The sequence below is a fragment of the Thyridium curvatum genome, assembly GCF_004353045.1.
Source record: "Thyridium curvatum strain D216 chromosome Unknown NODE_15_length_556224_cov_80.126021, whole genome shotgun sequence".
Classification (NCBI taxonomy): Eukaryota; Fungi; Ascomycota; class Sordariomycetes; order Thyridiales; family Thyridiaceae; genus Thyridium; species Thyridium curvatum.
The window spans coordinates 1-17,050 of NW_022156770.1; the positions used below are offsets into that span (position 1 = coordinate 1).

The 17,050-nt window shown below is 47.9% G+C and overlaps 6 protein-coding genes across 6 annotated transcripts; 4 read left to right on the top strand and 2 right to left on the bottom strand.

The window, feature by feature from the left end:
• Positions 1-6,207: 6,207 nt before the first annotated feature.
• On the top strand, positions 6,208-7,105 carry E0L32_003374 (uncharacterized protein; the record flags this gene model as incomplete). Its single annotated transcript, XM_031137667.1, has 2 exons — positions 6,208-6,885; positions 6,944-7,105. 2 exons carry the CDS (start codon positions 6,208-6,210, stop codon positions 7,103-7,105), a joined length of 840 nt encoding a protein of 279 aa, XP_030998523.1.
• Positions 7,106-7,451: 346 nt separating this feature from the next.
• On the bottom strand, positions 7,452-8,282 carry E0L32_003375 (uncharacterized protein; the record flags this gene model as incomplete). The annotated part of the gene is made up of 1 exon (XM_031137668.1): positions 7,452-8,282. The coding sequence occupies one exon, from the start codon at positions 8,280-8,282 to the stop codon at positions 7,452-7,454; it is 831 nt and encodes a 276-aa protein (XP_030998524.1).
• Positions 8,283-9,146: 864 nt separating this feature from the next.
• Positions 9,147-10,558, top strand: E0L32_003376 (uncharacterized protein; the record flags this gene model as incomplete). Its single annotated transcript, XM_031137669.1, has 5 exons — positions 9,147-9,334; positions 9,411-9,526; positions 9,641-9,811; positions 9,891-10,022; positions 10,080-10,558. 5 exons carry the CDS (start codon positions 9,147-9,149, stop codon positions 10,556-10,558), a joined length of 1,086 nt encoding a protein of 361 aa, XP_030998525.1.
• Positions 10,559-10,789: 231 nt separating this feature from the next.
• E0L32_003377 (uncharacterized protein) lies at positions 10,790-11,441 on the bottom strand (the record flags this gene model as incomplete). The annotated part of the gene is made up of 2 exons (XM_031137670.1): positions 10,790-10,849; positions 10,923-11,441. 2 exons carry the CDS (start codon positions 11,439-11,441, stop codon positions 10,790-10,792), a joined length of 579 nt encoding a protein of 192 aa, XP_030998526.1.
• A 421-nt stretch (positions 11,442-11,862) lies between these two features.
• Positions 11,863-13,550, top strand: E0L32_003378 (uncharacterized protein; the record flags this gene model as incomplete). The annotated part of the gene is made up of 3 exons (XM_031137671.1): positions 11,863-12,434; positions 12,501-12,958; positions 13,075-13,550. The coding sequence occupies 3 exons, from the start codon at positions 11,863-11,865 to the stop codon at positions 13,548-13,550; spliced, it is 1,506 nt and encodes a 501-aa protein (XP_030998527.1).
• A 1,166-nt stretch (positions 13,551-14,716) lies between these two features.
• On the top strand, positions 14,717-16,652 carry E0L32_003379 (uncharacterized protein; the record flags this gene model as incomplete). The annotated part of the gene is made up of 2 exons (XM_031137672.1): positions 14,717-16,390; positions 16,467-16,652. The coding sequence occupies 2 exons, from the start codon at positions 14,717-14,719 to the stop codon at positions 16,650-16,652; spliced, it is 1,860 nt and encodes a 619-aa protein (XP_030998528.1).
• Positions 16,653-17,050: the final 398 nt, after the last annotated feature.

Below are 17,050 nucleotides of genomic sequence, written 5' to 3' on the forward strand. Positions count from 1 at the left end.
TGGTGACTGGATCACTCACGATCACTCGTCCTGCGGTGATCGTGTGGTCCGTGCGTTTCTGCCTATCTTATCGTGCTGACCGCCCTTGGGGCAGTGCACTGCGGTAACGGCGGTTGATTCTGTGACACTTAAGGTAGTAATAGGATAGAGGTAAAGATCTAACTACTTAATAAACTCTTAGTGCTTATTAATTAGAAGGATCTTAGTTAGCCTATTAGCTAGTATCTAATTAGTAGCTAGGTATTCTATCTCTATTATCTTCTTTTAGACCTTTTACTAGGCCTAATAATAGTAGATATTAATATGCCTTAAAGCTATCTTAAGCTATAGGTTCTTGCTTTTAACTAGGTAAATAGTTTAATAGTTATTATAATAGATAATAAACTAGCCTAGTAATTATAATATTATCTTCTTAAAAAACTATATAGTAGTAATAGTCTCTTAAAGAGAGCTTATAAGAGTAAGTAACTCTACTTTAGTAAATAAGATAGTAATAATATTTTACTTAACTACTTTCTAATTAACAATACTTCTAAATAGCATTATAAGATATCTCTAGAAGGACTTCTAGTTCTCTAGGTCATCTCTAAATAAAGTATTAGTATAGACTTTAAGTAAGAGATCTAGGTTATTTCTATTAAATAAAATGTCTAGCTCCTTTATCCTTAAGAGGTAGTAGATAACTTAATCTACCTCCTTTATTACTTTAGGTAAAGGGTTTATAAGAAAGTAGGTAAGACTAGTGACCACTTTAGTGATGTTCAGCCTTATAGTAATACTAAGATAGATTAGAGATCCTACCTTTTATTAGTAGATATAAATCTCTAATAAGATTGCTTACTTATCTAGCTTTATAATCTCCTTAACTAATATAGAGGTGGCTAGCCCTCTAGCCATATCATTAAGCTTATATCTAATAATAAGATTAATAATCTTATCTTCTTATAAGATCTAGATCTAGCTTTAATCAGTGCTTTAAATAACCCTTATTTCTAAGAACTATTTAATATCCTCTAGGTCTCTTATTTTAAATTAATAGGTTAAGGCCTCTTTAAAGACCTCTTCTTTAGCTTTATCCTTCTTATAATAGAGGTAGATGATATTATTAATATAGAAGAATATTAGGATAGAGTTATTATAGAAGAGGTATGGCTCTTTAATTGATTAGATGAATCCTATTTTAATAAGAACTATTAAGAGAAGCTTCTGCTATAGCAGTAGCGATATCTATAGGCTGTATAGTACTCTAATTAAATAAGTGATCTTGCCGGTCTATTTAAAGTGCGGTAGAAGTTCTATAAATATCTCCTTATTAAGGTAGGTATTAGTAAAGGCATTAATTATATCTAACTACTTTACCTTAAGCCTAAATCTTATAGTAGTAGCTATAAGGATTTAGAAAAACCTTCCTGCTAATATAGTAGTATAGATATCCTAATTATTTAGTAGCTATTAGTCTCCTTAAATATAGATCCTGGCCTTAAATCTCTTAATATACTCTTTACTATTAAACTTATAGGTAAATACCTACTTTAATAATATAACTATCTAGCTCTTAGCTTTATAATAGTTTACTATCTCTAATATCCTATTATCTTAGATATTCTTAACCTCTTTCTATATAGTCTTAAGCTAGTATTAGCTATAGAGGCTATTAATAGCCTTCTTAATATTTCTTAACTCTAGTAATAGATTATTTTAGTATAGTTAAAGTGGCTATTAAGGCTCTTATTTAATAGGGACTACTTTAGCTTAGAAGCTAGTATAGACTATATTAACACCATAGCAGTCCCTTAGGATCATCCTATTAACTACTTACTATTACCTTCTAAAGAGCTCCTCTTACTCTCTTAACTGCTGTCTATAGTCTATTAGCTTATGATTTTAAGCTGATTGTCTAATCAGTATAGAACTTAAGGAATCTTTCTGAAAATTTTCTAGTATCTTTAGAATACTATTCTCTCCCTCTAATAAAGTTTCTAAAGTCATTAGACTAGAGGTTGTAGATTTAGAGCCCTCTATTAATCCTATTATGGCTAGTTCTTAGACTAGCTCTTTACTTTAGTAAGAAGTTAGGTAGGTGATAATGATCTCTTTAAGCCTCTCTTATGTTAAGCCGGCCTTTTTAATTACTTCAGCCTGTTAGAACTAATCTCTCTCTCTAATAGCTTTAAACAGTCTATTTATTAGACTAGAGAGGCTGATAATCTTATTATCAGTCTCTTTAGGCTCTAGCTCTATTAATTTTAGTAGCTTATAGACCTCTACTAATAGTATGAATATGGCTAATCTCTCTCTAGATCTATTATAATTCTTCTTTTTAAAGAAGGACCCTTCTTTAAAGGTTATATCCCTTAATAGGACAACCTTCCTCTTCTTAGGGATCTAGATCTATTAAATATTTATATCTTTATAGCTAATAAGATATCTAATCTTAATATAGGGTTGATATTTAGCCTTAGTTAAGATTATAGTATTATAATATTTATCTTTAAGACAATATACCTTTAAACCATACTCTTTAATATAGCTAAGGTCTAGCTGATTCAAGCTGCCTAGGATTCAGTACCTATTCTTCTAGCACTACTATTTAATGATCTCTTCTAATAACTTCTAGCTATTAGCTTAATAAGAGGATCTATTATAAAGGTAGGTCACTACTTTATAGGCCTTACTAGCTAGGTTGGTTAATAGACCAATATTAAACAGTATTATATTAGCCTTTATCTATATCATCCCTCTAGATTACTTAGTATAGCTATTAGGTTAATATATATATATTAGTAATAGTTCCTATATAATTTCTTTATATTATTTCCACTCCTTAATAACATTAGTATTAAGAGCTAGTTCATTATTACTACAACCTTATTAGACCTAGAGACTCTATTACCAGTCTACTAGGCTGTAGTAGTTATAAAAAGTTTTAAGAAGAGTGTACTTCTTCTTATCTAGTAGAGAGTATATGACTTTTAAGCCTGAGAATTCATCTTTAATAATTAGGACTACTATTAAACTATTAAGGCAGTCTAGTATTATAAAGAGATCTAGATAGATTCAACTAAATAGGTATTCTACTGGTTAATTACTTAGCCTTCTTAAGACTTATTACTTTGCCTTAGCTTTAACATATACTTAGTAAGGCTGATTAGACTTACTAATAATTATAACTTCTTTAGTATTAGTAGATAAGTAGCCTAGAACTTTATTATTAAGATGTCTTATTCTCCTATACTAGATATTATACCTCGTCTTACTTTCTAAGCTAGGCTTTTATAATAAGACTATATTAGCAGCTTTATTTAGTTACTATTTATTAGCCTATCCTTAACTTTAATAGAAGTTAATTATAGTATGACCCTTAATTTATTTAGTTAAAAAGACTACTAGTTCTAATATAGAACTCTTAATAATACTATAGTTATCATCATTCTATTAGTATCCTACCTCTCTTATTACTCTATAGAAGACTAGATTGATATAGAAGCCTTTAATAATAATAATATTCTTTAGCTTAAAGCAGGCTAGGCTAATAGAGGTATTGACCTCTATTATCACCTCTCCTATACTATAGTATAGTATTATAGTATTGCCTATATTAATAACACTAGTTACTGGTTGATATATACCCTTAATAAGCTTCTTCTTTAAGTTAATAATATAATAGGTAGTATTAGTATTATAAATAAAGTTATCCTTTAATAGGTATATTATAGTGATAAAGGAGCTTGCTATAATATTTAAGAAGACTCTCTAAGAGGCCTTCTTAACTAAAATTATCTAGATATAGGCACTTCTAATTTACCTAGCCTTATCAGATCTCTAATTAGCTGGTAATAGCTTTACTAATAACTCCTTAATTACTTTAATTAAGTTCTAATATTACTTCTATAGCTAATCTATCTCTATAATCTTCTATAGCACCCTTTCTAGCTTTCTCTAGATAAAGGATAGTATATAGGCTAGCTTCTTCTCTAGATAGAGGACCTAATACTAGTTCTTATTATACTTTATCCTATAAGAATAGGTAGGTCTCTTACTATTAGAAGCCTTATCTTATAGTATTAGTTACTCTATTAACCTATAGGTAGGTTCTATTATTATATTAAATAATCTCTTAGCTAATCCCTTAACTATTATTATTACTATAAGCTATTATTAAAGCTAGTAAGTAAGTATATAGCTATTTAGAATCAACTCTTTCTGGTTAAGAGTGTTTATATAGGTCTAGGTAAAGATACTACTAACTTTATTAATACTACTAATAATAATAAGAAAGTCCTCTATAGGTTAGTTATCTTAAATATTACTAATATTAATATTCTTAATATATTATAGGGCTTATTCCTATTATTTAATCCAAGCTAATAGACTAATAGATCTAGATGGTTGTCTAGCTTATTAGTATTAAGCTTAAGCTTATACTCTTACTTTAAAGCCTAATAGCTTAAGATATTTCTTTAATATTATCAGCCTTATCTATATTAATCTAACTCTTAATAGTTGCCTAATTACTCCTATCCTATTAGAGATCTATATAATTACTTACTATTATTCTTCTAATAACTTATTAAATAGAGCTATATACTACTTAGCTATTTAATAGATAAGCTTATTTATCTTAATTAGCTTTTTATTCTTCTTCTTATATACTATATTTAGAACCTTCTATTTATCTAACTCTATATTAAAGAAGTTCTTTCTTATCCTAAACTCTAGATATACTATTACTAATTATTCCTCTTAGAGTATTATTAAGAGAATAGAAGGAGGTCTTAGATAATCTCTAAGAGGCTTTAGAGTCTAATCTCTATTTAGATTAATATACTTCTAGATTTTATTATCTATAGCTTTAAGATAGATATATAAATACTATATATTCTAGTCTGCTTTATTAGTAAGAATCATTACCTAATTATTATCTAGGTCCTCCTTAGCTATAATATTACAGTTAAATAATTAAGAGGGTTGATTAAGTAGTACTCTAGTTTAAATAGAAGATTAATTAGGTTGTTATTATATTCTAGAGGGTTCTAGCCACTCCTTACTAAATTTAACTATAGGAATCTATAACTCTATAGTCTAAATCTTATAATAGTTGCTCTAGATAGGTAGGCCTACTCTAATCTACTCAATCAGACATTAACCAGACTTATAACTATCAACTAAGGGTCAGATCAATCAAATTCTATTTATTGAGGTGTCTAATTCTAAGAGAGAAAAGGGGAAGGCCGCCAGGGGGCCGCCGGCCCTTTGGGGTGGCCCTAAAGGGCGGTGTGGTTGGGCAGAGACAGCTCCACATACTAAATTTGCCCTGGGGTTGTCCTTAGTGGACCAGCCCCTTCTGACAACTTTCCGTGTACTCAAATACAATTCCACTATCACTTTCTGAACTCAACCACGATATCCTCAATCTAATCCATCAGCCATTAAGTCCTTTACATCCCAGTTTACCCGGGATCCGGTAAAGGGATGTTTGCGCTCAGCGCGAGATGGTACTCTCTGATCTGCCAAGCCCGTTGTTGTCAACTGCCCACTTCAAAACAGCGTCTCCGCACATTCTCCAGCCGCATGTTGATAATTCCAGGGTGAGCCTCGGACTGCGGGAGCTAAGCCTGTACCAGACTGGATCTAAGTTTGGCATGATGGCAGCCTGCCATCCATTAGACTTCGCTCTCGGAATCTTTTCTCTTCCATATTTTTTTCAGTTGAGTGCTTCAATGAATGAGGTTGGCAAAGCGAATACTGGGGGTCTTCTCGTCCATGTCCTTGCCGATATGGCCACACAACATGTCTGATGTGTGACCTCCAGCTCCACGTCAGCCATGATCCAATGCAGCATGTACTGGTCCGTTTGCAAGTAGGTCCATACGAGCGAGCCTTCTAGTAGAATGCCACCAACTGGATGAGGGAAACCGCTTGCCATGCAGAGTCCATCAAGCTCCATTTGGCTCTGACCTGTACGAGGTGAGTGGATGGCAGGCCGTATAGCACAGCACCTGAGGTAGAAGTAAGCCCTTTTGCACTGCAGCCCTCGTTTCCTGACTCGTATTTGCTGCCGCGGAAGTGGAGGTGCGGATGTTTATTAGGCGGCTGTCTATTCCCCCATGGGAGAGTCCGATGGTCTTTAAAAGGATCTCCATCCGTGGCGTTTGCATTCTTGGCCAGCAATTTCACGCGTGCTCGCCCTGTTCCGCCTTGGTCAAAATGGTGCTGACCTCTCGCCTCGTCCTTGCTATCTCTCTTCTCACTCCGGCCACCTATGCAGGCGTATCGCCACTCGATCCTCCTCTCAATACCGGGGCCCTTGACGGCCAGGTCGATGCAGAGAGGTATATAAAGATCTGCCACGCCAAGTACGACCAATGCCGTGACGAAATGTCCCACGGGAACAGCAGCTATGCAGCTGGATGCAGAAGCCCGGAGAATTGGATATATGCCAGCGACTTCAGCGAGGCTACTCCATTCCTCGATCGGCCCGACATCGTCGGTATACAGACCCTCTACCGGTGGAAAGAGACGGAGAATCCTCAAAACCGCTACGACTTTTCCGAGATCCGCGAGAATCTGGCCGCTGCGCGATCCAAGGGCAAAAAGTTGTGGGTGCAGATACAGGACCGAACCTTCTACGTCAATTCAAATCCGGTGCCGAATTATTTGCACACACCGCTCTACGACAATGGAAGCGTGCCCCAATGCGACGGTACGAACTGTGAGGCTGACTTCCAGCCGAGTGGGTATGCCGTAGCGCAGTGGAACAAACATGTGCGACGGCGTTTTCAGGCCTTGCTGAACGCCATGGCAAACGAGCCTGACGGCGAAATCTACGGCGTCAACCTTGCCGAGACGGCGATCAGCGTTGAAGCCTGGCCAAGAACACAACTCGTACCCTTACCTCACTGCCTACCACGACAAGGTTCCGTTTACAGTGGTGGCAGTCCAGGAGCCAGATCTGAACGCTACCGAGAACCCGAATCCCCAGACTGGCAAGCAGTTCACCAAAGAAGAGTTTCAGAACTACGCGGTCAACTGCTTGGGGGTGAATATCATTTTCTGGGCCACCTCCACCCCTTGGCTAAACGAGACTCAGCCGAACGGCCGTTGAATTACGTCCTTTCAAACAGGACACTGGTGGTAACAAAAGGGCGCACAGAGGATACTCTGGAGATAGATTGTATTAACAAACTCAGGCAGAAAAGGCCAGTTGTACCGTCAACAGGCCGGCGACGACGTAAAAGCATCAAAATGTTGATCGCTTTGTCCCCCGCTTCTTTTTCTTTCTCTTTTCTTGAGATGGCTCATGAATGGATGGAATAGTCAAAGTGTCTCTCACCGGTGACTCGAACCCGCAAGAAAGTAGAAGAACAAATAGGAATGCCAACGTCCTGTTCGGCCGTATTATGATTCAACGCCCTCGGCCCAGAGAGTGAATCTCTCTTGGTGACGACCCCTTAAGAGCGTACAAAATCCAGCAGGTCAGCGTTGACCTCGTCGACGTTGATATTGTGGATGGCGTGCGACCCTCCTCCGTAGATCTTGAGCTTGCCCTGGGGCAGCAGCTTCGCGGACTTTTCACCGGAAGCTCCAAAGGGGACAACTTGGTCGTCATCGCCATGAAGGACCAGGACCGGGATATTGATTTTTTTCAGATCATCGGTAAAGTCAGTCTCTGAAAAATCCTTGATGCAGTCGTAGGCCGTCTTGAAGCTTGTATTCATGCCTTGCTGCCACCAGCTGCGAATTTGACCCTCGCTACGGGGCGCACCCTCCCGATTGAAGTTGTAAAAGGGTCCAGTGGCCACGTCGAGGAAGAACTGAGCGCGGTCCCTCCGCATGGCGTCGCGGAAAGAGTCGAACACGGCCTTGTCCGTGCCCTCGGGATTGGCAGCCGTCTTGAGCATCAGAGGCGGCACAGCACCGACAAGGACGGCTTTCCTGACGCGGCCGGTGCCATGCTTGCCAAGAAAGCGAGTGACTTCTCCGCCACCGTGGGAGTGGCCTACCATGACGGCATCCTTGATGTCGAGGTGCTCGAACAGCTCCTTGAGATCATCGACAAAGGTGTCCATGTCATTGCCATGCCACGTCTGTGTCGACCGTCCATGGCCTCGCCGATCGTGGGCTATGCAGCGGAAGCCCTGCTCACCCAAGAATGCCATCTGGTTCTCCCAGTTGTCGCTGCTGAGGGGCCACCCGTGCGAGAAGGTGACGATAGCCCCCTCGGGGTTACCCCAGTCCTTATAGAAGAGCTCGGCTCCGTCCCGTAGCCTGAGAAGCGGCATTGCAGGCAATTGAGCAATAGTAAACTACTCAGTGGGCCAATCAATCAATCAAACCTGCGTGCTGTCGTAAAGAGTATAGGTAGTATTGAGATACGCGAGGGAATAGCAACGAGGAAGTCAGGAGGCTGCTTGGTTTGGGGGGGATGGGTGAGAAAGGACAGCGAAGAGGCCATCATCTTACACGGGAGAGGGGGCACAAGCTTGCAATAAGAACTTTGCACAGAAGCAGGTCGCCTTCAAGCTGTCTTTTGGCCTTGGCTTGGAACCCGCTTCAAGCGGCCATGCACTGCTGCTGGGTGCTGACATGCACATCTTATCTCATGCATGATAGCGTCACTTTGACGAGTGATGTCTTGGAAAGGAAATTGGGGGCGGGAGGGTTTTCAGAACAGCCAATGAACATGCTGCACCCTCTTTTCCGTTCCTGGCCTTGATTCTGGGCAAAGCTGTTGTTCACCTTTTACTTTTGTCTCCCTCATATGACAATGGCCGCTCGGCAGGCCGCGAGACTAGTTGATATCGACCCGGTCGATTAATCCACTTGGTCCCCGGTCCCGTCGGCACGACCTTCTGGCCGACGCCGGCCGGTGGATCATCCAGTCCAGCTGCCGCCGATGCGCCTCCCCGCTTCTGCACCAAAACGGGCCGCATTGGTTTGGACCTCGCTTTCTTTCCTTTGGCAGTACCTGGTGCCTAGAATTTGTCCCGTACCTCGGCCGGTGTTTGCCACGACTGGAGCTGCCAGTCGATTGACTGGTACTGTAATGTTAAGGCAGTAAAGTACCGGTGAGCTGAAATGCTACTCCGTATATATTCGTGAACAATTTCCAGCCCCCATCTCATATACTTAGCTCACGTATCGCCATGGCTACAGACATGTTGGCCGTTACTGCGCCAGCATTCACAGACCCTTCTGGCTATGAGCTGTCCAAGCTGCCGCGACCGGTGATCAGTGGCGAGGCGGATGTCATGATTCGAGTCCTCGCGGCCAGCATCAACCCAGTGGATGTGAAGAAGGCAGCTGGCGCATTCAAATTGGCCATGCCGGAAAGGTGAGCAGGCGCCTCTTGAACATTCTCCTGTTTCAGCCTGGTCCAGACACCATCTGACTTGACTTGCCACGTCCAGATTCCCGTACAAGATTGGATATGACGCTGCCGGTATCGTCGAAGCCATTGGAGGGCAAGTGACCCGCTTCAAGGCCGGCGACGAGGTTTTTGTGCGGCTACCTGAGGTCGGGCGAGGTAAGAGGCTCCGCCTTCCATGAAGAGCCCTTCTGCATGGCGACACTATCCCGATCATTGGTTGTTGTGCATCATGTAAGAAGAATCTAGCTGACTCGGCATCAATATGTTCAGGCTCGTGGAGCGAGTATGTCGTGTGCCCAGAGTCATACATCGCTTTCAAGCCCCGGAACCTCTCCTTTACCGAGGCAGCATCCTTGCCCCTGGCCGGTGTCACCGCTCTACAAGTGCTGAGGCAGTATCAGGGCGGCCTGGAGGGAAAGACAGTCTTCGTGCCCGCTGGACGTGAGTTTCCCCTCTCCCGCCACCCCATCCTCTGACTCTTCCAGGCTGTAAGAATAAAGAAGCTGATGACGTTGCAAAGTTAGCGGCACTGGCGCCTATGCCTGCCAGTTGGCCAAGAATGTCTTCCGTGCAGGTAAAGTAATTACGACAGTTTCGACCTCGAAGGTTGCCAAAGTCGCCGAGCTTCTGGGAGAGGGGGTAGTTGACCAAGGTAAGTCGACTTCTTGAAACCCCAAGGCCTGTGCCTGACTGACGCCGGACCGGATAGTCATCGACTACACCAAAGACAGCCCAACCAAGGTCATTGCGCCACGCTCGGTCGATCTCCTGTTTGACACGACAGGCCAGGCCATGCAATTTCTCTCGCTCATGGTTCCATCTACTGGTCTCATCGTATCCATCTCTACCACCCCTTCTTCTGCAACACTGCAAAGTGCCAGCGTTATGCAACGACCCGACAACCCCCACGTCCCACTCCTCGGGCGGCTCTTGCTAGACACCATGGATGCGCTGCGCAGACTGCGCGCCTGGCGCTGGAGCGTGACCTACATGTACTGGTTCCTCAAGCCGAACGGGGAGGATCTCACGGCACTCTCAGGTTTTGCAGAGGAGGGGAAGTTGTTGCCGTTGGTAGGGACAAGGGTCAGCCTCGAAGATATCGAAAAGGTCAGAGAGGCATGCATGCTGTCTTACAGAGGCAAAGGCGGCATCGGCAAGACCGTCTTTGAAGTGTCTCCTGCCAACTAGTCCATTTGTCAAACGATCACACGTCCCTAATCTCTGCAGACTAGTCGGAGCAATGCAGCGTGTAACATAGTGACCATTAGTAACCTTGAAGGTTGTGTGCCTCTTTAGAGACTTTAGGGCCGACCGGTAGGGGACGGAGCAGTCACGACTATCAGGAGGGTGATGCTTCTCGGCTTGGGCCTCTGGGGATACTACTGGCTCACGCCAACACGGCCTGGGCAATCAATCAACTTAGGGGATCACGGGTGCCTGGAGCTTTCGTGCACGATCCTTGGCAATATCGCACATGGCCTGCAACGTGTATCAGCTGGCCGGCCATGAATGTCTCGCGGTCCACAGGACGGTCCAGGGGCCATGCACCTACCTCGATTGCCTCACGCTCCTCCAGTACGACGTCCCCCCTATCGATTCTCTCCCGCATGTTCCGCATAATCTCATCCCTCCCTCTGCCATTCACAAACACCACATACCTTAGCCCCGGGAATCTTTCTTCGTACTCTTCGTTGACCCTCGCAAGTTCGTCTTCTTCGCCGGCCCCGGCACGGCCGCTCCTTAGCTGGGCCTGCTCCGCCGCACTCTGCGCACTCTCTACCTTCTTCTGGCCCAGCCGGGGATGGGACCCGAGTATGTTGAGCAGGGGCTGCCTGGCTGTGGGGTCCGAATGGACCGCGCTCTGGATGGTAAGCAGCTGGTCGCGGATGGTGTCGATGAGCTCAGGATAGGAGGTGAAGGTGATGGAGCGCATGGTGGGTATGGCGAGGGCATGCAAGTCGCGAGTCGGCTCGAAGAGGAGATCGAGGGCGTCGCCAAGAGTCGAGTCGGCCAAGGAAGAGAGGCTTGCTATGTCCGGCAGGGAAGATGGCATTGGCATTGGTGCCGCCATTATTGCTGGACTGGAAAAAGCCGACAGCCCTTAGAAACGGTTCGAGATACGGCAAGCTGATCGCTGATTGATATCCGTATCACAAGCCTTTAAGACGATTCACAGTGACGATCATTTCAAGGACTAAATGTCTGGTGGTTGATGCTTACCAGCTTATCTCCTTATCTTATCAGTGTGCGTATTTATTCAATGTTGACTCGACCTTCTTCGAGGTATCTAGGTACCTTACCTTAGCTGAGCTTAGTTAGTCTCCTTAGGTACATCAGTCACTGCGTCTGGAAAACACAAAGTGGCCCGTGCACCACATGGTCTCTGCCAGCCTGGGGACCTGGACGCGGTTGGAAAAAGTTCGACTCGATCACAGACCTTGGAACTCCTAGGTAGCATATTCACCCTTCCCACGCCCGTCACATCATCCGCCATGTTGTGCGCCATTTCAGGGGAGGCCCCTGAGGAGCCCGTCGTCTCCAAAAAGACAGGTAGCATTGTTCCCGTCCTGAAGGGCCAATTGCATTTCCAGCAGACTGACTTTGGCCTCCGGGGCCCTCGACCAGGTACCGTCTACGAGAAGCGACTGATCGAGAAATACATCGAAGAGCATGGAAAAGAGCCCGGCACCGAGGACGAGCTCGACATCGAGGATCTGTTGCCAGTCAAGACTGCTCGCATCGTGCGACCGCGGCCGCCGACCCTGACCTCCATTCCGGCCCTGCTGGCTGCCTTCCAGAACGAGTGGGACGCACTGGCTCTCGAGACGTACAACCTGCAGGAACAGCTGGCGCGGACCCGGGAGGAGCTTGCCACTGCGCTGTACCAGCATGATGCCGCCGTGCGCGTGATTGCCCGCCTCACCAAGGAGCGAGACGAGGCGCGCGACTCGCTGTCCAAGGTCACCGTGTCTGGTGGCACTGCTGCCAACGGCGATGCTATGGCCATCGACAACGAGGGCTTGCCAGAGGACCTGGCCAACAAGGTGGACGAGACACATCAGAGGTTGGTCCCTTCCATGATTCGAGTCGACCTACTGGTGACATGCTGACTCGGCTTGCGCGCGCGCAGCCTCTCCAAGTCGCGCAAGAAGAGACCGGTGCCCGAGGGCTGGGTATCCGCCGACGAGATCGCTGCCTTTGACAAGGTTGCTTCCGAGGACAGCCCCGTCCAGCAGGCGTCCTCAATCGGCCTCGAGGGTGATTATGCCGCGATCAGCGGTCTGCAGGGCGACGTAGCCATCTTCTCGGTCGAGGCAGCCAAGGTGGAGCGGTCGCTCAAGGTCAATGAGCCCATCACCGACACTCTGTGGACTGGTAGCCGGGTCATTTTTGCCACATCCAAGGGCTCGGTCAAGATCTACGAGAACGGCAGCGAGATTGCCTCCTTTTCTGAACATGCCGGCCCCGCGACGGGACTGGCACTGCACCCGTGCGGCGACCTTCTTGCCTCTGTCGGTTCCGACAAGAGCTTTGTCCTCTACGATCTCTCTACTCTGAAGCGCGTCTCTCGCGTGTACACCGACTCCTGTAAGGGACTTTTCTGCTCTCTCTGTCTCTCCCTCCCTCCCTCCCTCCCTCCCTCTCTCTCTCTGTGTCTCTGTGTCTATATGTTTGGATTGGTACTGACGCTGCGTTCTTTGTAGCACTCACGACTTGCAAATTCCACCCAGATGGCCACTTCTTGGCGGTGGGCACTGTCTCTGGCGAGATCCGGGGATTCCTGACCAAGACGGGAGAGCAAGCGACCAGCTTCGACCTGGGTGCTCCCATCCAGGCACTTACCTTCTCGGAGAACGGGTACTGGATTGCAGCAACGGCCAAGGGCCAGTCGACGGTGACCATCTTGGACCTGCGCAAGGAGGGCGCGGCGGCCACGGCCAAGGTGTTGGACACGGGCAGCTCGGTAGTCGCTCTGGACTGGGACTACACAGGACAGTACCTGGCCACGGTCGGGCCGGCAGGGATCACGGTGCAGCAGTACGCCAAGAGCTCCAAGAAGTGGACGCAGCCCGTGGCCAGCGCCACGCCCGGAGTGAGCGTGAGGTGGGGTGCCGAAGCGAAGAAGCTGGTCTCTGTCAGCTCGGAGGGCGTTGTTTCGATACTGGGTGTCAAGGAGTAGAGGCGAGATCAAAGAAAAGAAAATGGTCTGCGGGTTCTTTGCTCTGGCGTCAAGGACATGATGATTTTTTTTTTTTTTTTTCCTTTTTGGAGTGGGATCCATATCATTGCTGGTTCATCGGCAGGCAACTCATATAGGGGCTCTGCGTCTTGAAAGAAGCGGGCGGGATTGAGGGGAGGGGAGAGGAGAATACAGGAGCAGCGCGTGGCCATAGGAACGAGAAGCAGGTAGTTTGTATTGTGCAAACAGTGATGTTTTCAAGAATAATGTAGAATAATGTGTTTTTCCTTGATCCAGCACAATGGCAACTTGGACTTGTTGGTCACACTGGCCGGGCCCGGACCTTATTGTGTTGTGTTGCATTGCATTGTATTGTATTGTATTGTATTGTATTGTATTGTATTGTATGGATCAGTCATGTCATGGCTGTGTCTCTGGGTGTTCTTGAGCTGGTGGCGATTCCTGCTCGGAGTCGAAATGCTTTGTCGGGGTTTAGTAGTGTCGCGCAGGTTGAGTGGCATTTTGGGTATGGATCATGGGATGTGTGGGATGTGTGGGATACCTACTGTGATTGATGGATGGTTGATGGCCGAGGCGTGCATTCACCCCATTCGCTCTGGTTGGACAAGCCCGAATACGCTCCCGAGTCTTAACGCCGAAAGGGCCAGCGCCAACGCCAGCCAGCGCGAATGCTAATGATGCCAACGGCAAAAGCTGGGCCGAGCTGAGTGAGGTCAGACTCGGTGCGATAGAATGTGCTCGCTCTCCCGCTGCATCAAATCTCCAGAAGGCTGGTCCGGGCTGCCGGCTCTCTCCTCTTCTTCCCTTCCCTTCCTGCATCGACTCGCCCTCACCATCCTCCCCGACCCCGACGTCAGCCTGGGCAGGGCTGACTTTCGATTCACTTTCCCCGCGGCTTTTCTTTTTTGGGGGCCCGACATCACCGCATCACCACGTCCTCACCTTGTCGACGACACCGCAACAATAGCGCAGCAACAATAGCGCAGCAGCAACGCACGAACCAGGCCTGCTTCACTGGGAATCCACTCTTTGTTCGCCCCTCCCCACACGGGAGAAGCCAATCGCCACGTCCCTGCCGGCCCAAAAAATAGAGCGATTCAATAAGAAGGAGAGCCCATGGTCAGGCGGGCGGCGACTTGGAAGAAATGGATCTCTCGGACCTAGAATTCCTCGAGCAGTCGTCCAACATCCCCCACGAGGCCTTTCTCCAGAACCCCGCCCTCTTCTACGAGGGCCTCGACCAGGATTTTGAAGACTACGAAGACTACGAAGACCACCAAGACTACGACGACGACGATTTGGACGACCCCTTCGCCTCCTACTACCTCGACGACGACGACGGCGAGGACGACGAGGACGAGGACGACGATCTGGCCCGAGAACTCTTTGGAGAGCCGTCGGGCACCGACGACAGCCAGACCGACGACGCTTCCCTCGCCTCGCCGCGCACCTCTTCCTCCTCCTTCTCGGCCCCCTCGCGGTCAAGCCAAACCCAGAGACATCACCAGAGCCGGAGGGACCCCTCGTCCTCCCATCGGCAGTCCGACCCGGTTCTCGAGAGCCAGGACCCCGCCTCTGGACTCCCTCCTCTCCACCCACAGCCCTTTCCCGAAGACCCGCTCGACCAGCACTTCCTGCGCCTTCAGCGCGTCACCAACTCTCTCATCTCCTCCTCTCCCGGACGCAACTCCCCGCGCCTCGACTCTCTTCGGCGGCGGATCGACCAGCACTTCGATGGGCGTGTGACCGGCCAGACTGCCAGGACGGGATCGCAAGCGGACAGGAGTGGAGAGCAGGACTTGGCCGGTCGCCTTCGCCAGTCGATGGATGAACGGAGAGCCACCGCGAGGAGGCGGAACCACGACCAGTTCATCGACGACGAACTCGTCGAGATGGAGGTCGCGCAGCCGCGCCGGCCGTGGCAGCCCATCCAGGACGCCCCCGGCAGACAAACCGTCATCGATCTGACCGACGAGCCTGACAGTCCCGTCCAGAGCCAGAGGCCTCTGCCTCGACCTGGCCAGGCAGCGGCGGCATCGGCCGCCGCCACAGGCTCTCGAAACCCCCGGAGGCAGGCGTCGCAGCGAAGACAGACTCCGGCTTTCACCCGCAGTGACGGTAGCATATTGGGAGCAGGCGGTTCCGGCGCAGGTGCAGGTTCCGGTGCAGGTTCCGGTGCAGGCGCAGGCGCGGGTGCAGGAGGTCCAGGTGCGGTGCCGGCTGACTTCATTGATCTCACCGAGGATTCACCAGACGAGGCTAGGAACCCCTCGCAACCCCGCCCGCGTCGAGCTCAGGATGCCGCCCTACGCGATGCTGCTGTGGACACCGAGGTGGCAATCATGGGCGTGTTTGCTCGCCTGAACAACGAGCTGCCTTTTGGCAACCTCAGTCCCTTTGGCAGCCCGTTTGGTCGCCTTTTCAACCTCCTACCCCGCTCAAATTCCGAACGCAGACGAGCCAACAACCCACCAGATATCGAAGTGCAAATTATCGGCCATCAACAAGGCCCATTTGCAGCAGCCATGGACAACCCTCTCGCAGGCAACCCTGTCCATTTCGACTACCAAGCCCTCGGCTTTGGCAACAACCACCATCATGCGCAGCCTCCCAAGCCCCCGCATGTGCCGCCGCCGCCGCCTCGTGAAGGCTTCACGCGCGACACCGGTCCCGACACGGTCGTCATTTGCCCTAGCTGCGACGAGGAGTTGAAGTACGATCCCGAGGAGAACAACGAGGATGGTCCCCCTTCCAAGAAGGCACGCACCAAGAAAGATAGAGAAGAGCATCACTTTTGGGCTGTGCCTGCATGTGGTCACGTAAGCTCCCCCCCCTCCTCTTGTCTGTGATTCTGTGATCACATGTTTCACCACCTGATGCTGATAAAAACATTAGGTTTACTGCCGTCGCTGTTACGAGAACCGCCGCAACTGCATCCCACCCAAGAAGGCCAAGGCGCCCGAGGCCTTGCCCAAGGTCGGCTTCCGACCTGGTGCCAAACCCAACCAAGTCCTTTGCGCTGTCGAGGACTGCGACTCCGATGTCTCGACAAAGAAGCATTGGGTGGGAATCTTCCTGTGAGGCCGATTTCCGCCCGGCTCGCCCAGCATTGCAGCAAGAGGGGAGAGAGAAGCGAGAAAGCTGTGGTTTTCTGCAACCTTTTGTATCTCCACCAGGCCATCCTGTTTGTTTGTTTTTTCTTCTTGCTGTAGCGCAGGCATTTTCAAGGTGATAGAGAGCAAGGAAGGACCATACCCAGGACCGGACAAGATGTTTCTCGCATTTTCGACCAGAGGGTTCATTCCTCGTCATCTCGCAGTCTCACCGACCGTGGAGACGGCACATTCTTGGGGGATTTCCAACTTGGCACGAAAGGCAGGACACGGACGTGTTCAGGACACGAGATGACAGCTCGCACCCGGCATCCACAGCACGTACACTTGCATTTAGACGGCGTTTGTTTTTCACTGCCACCCGAG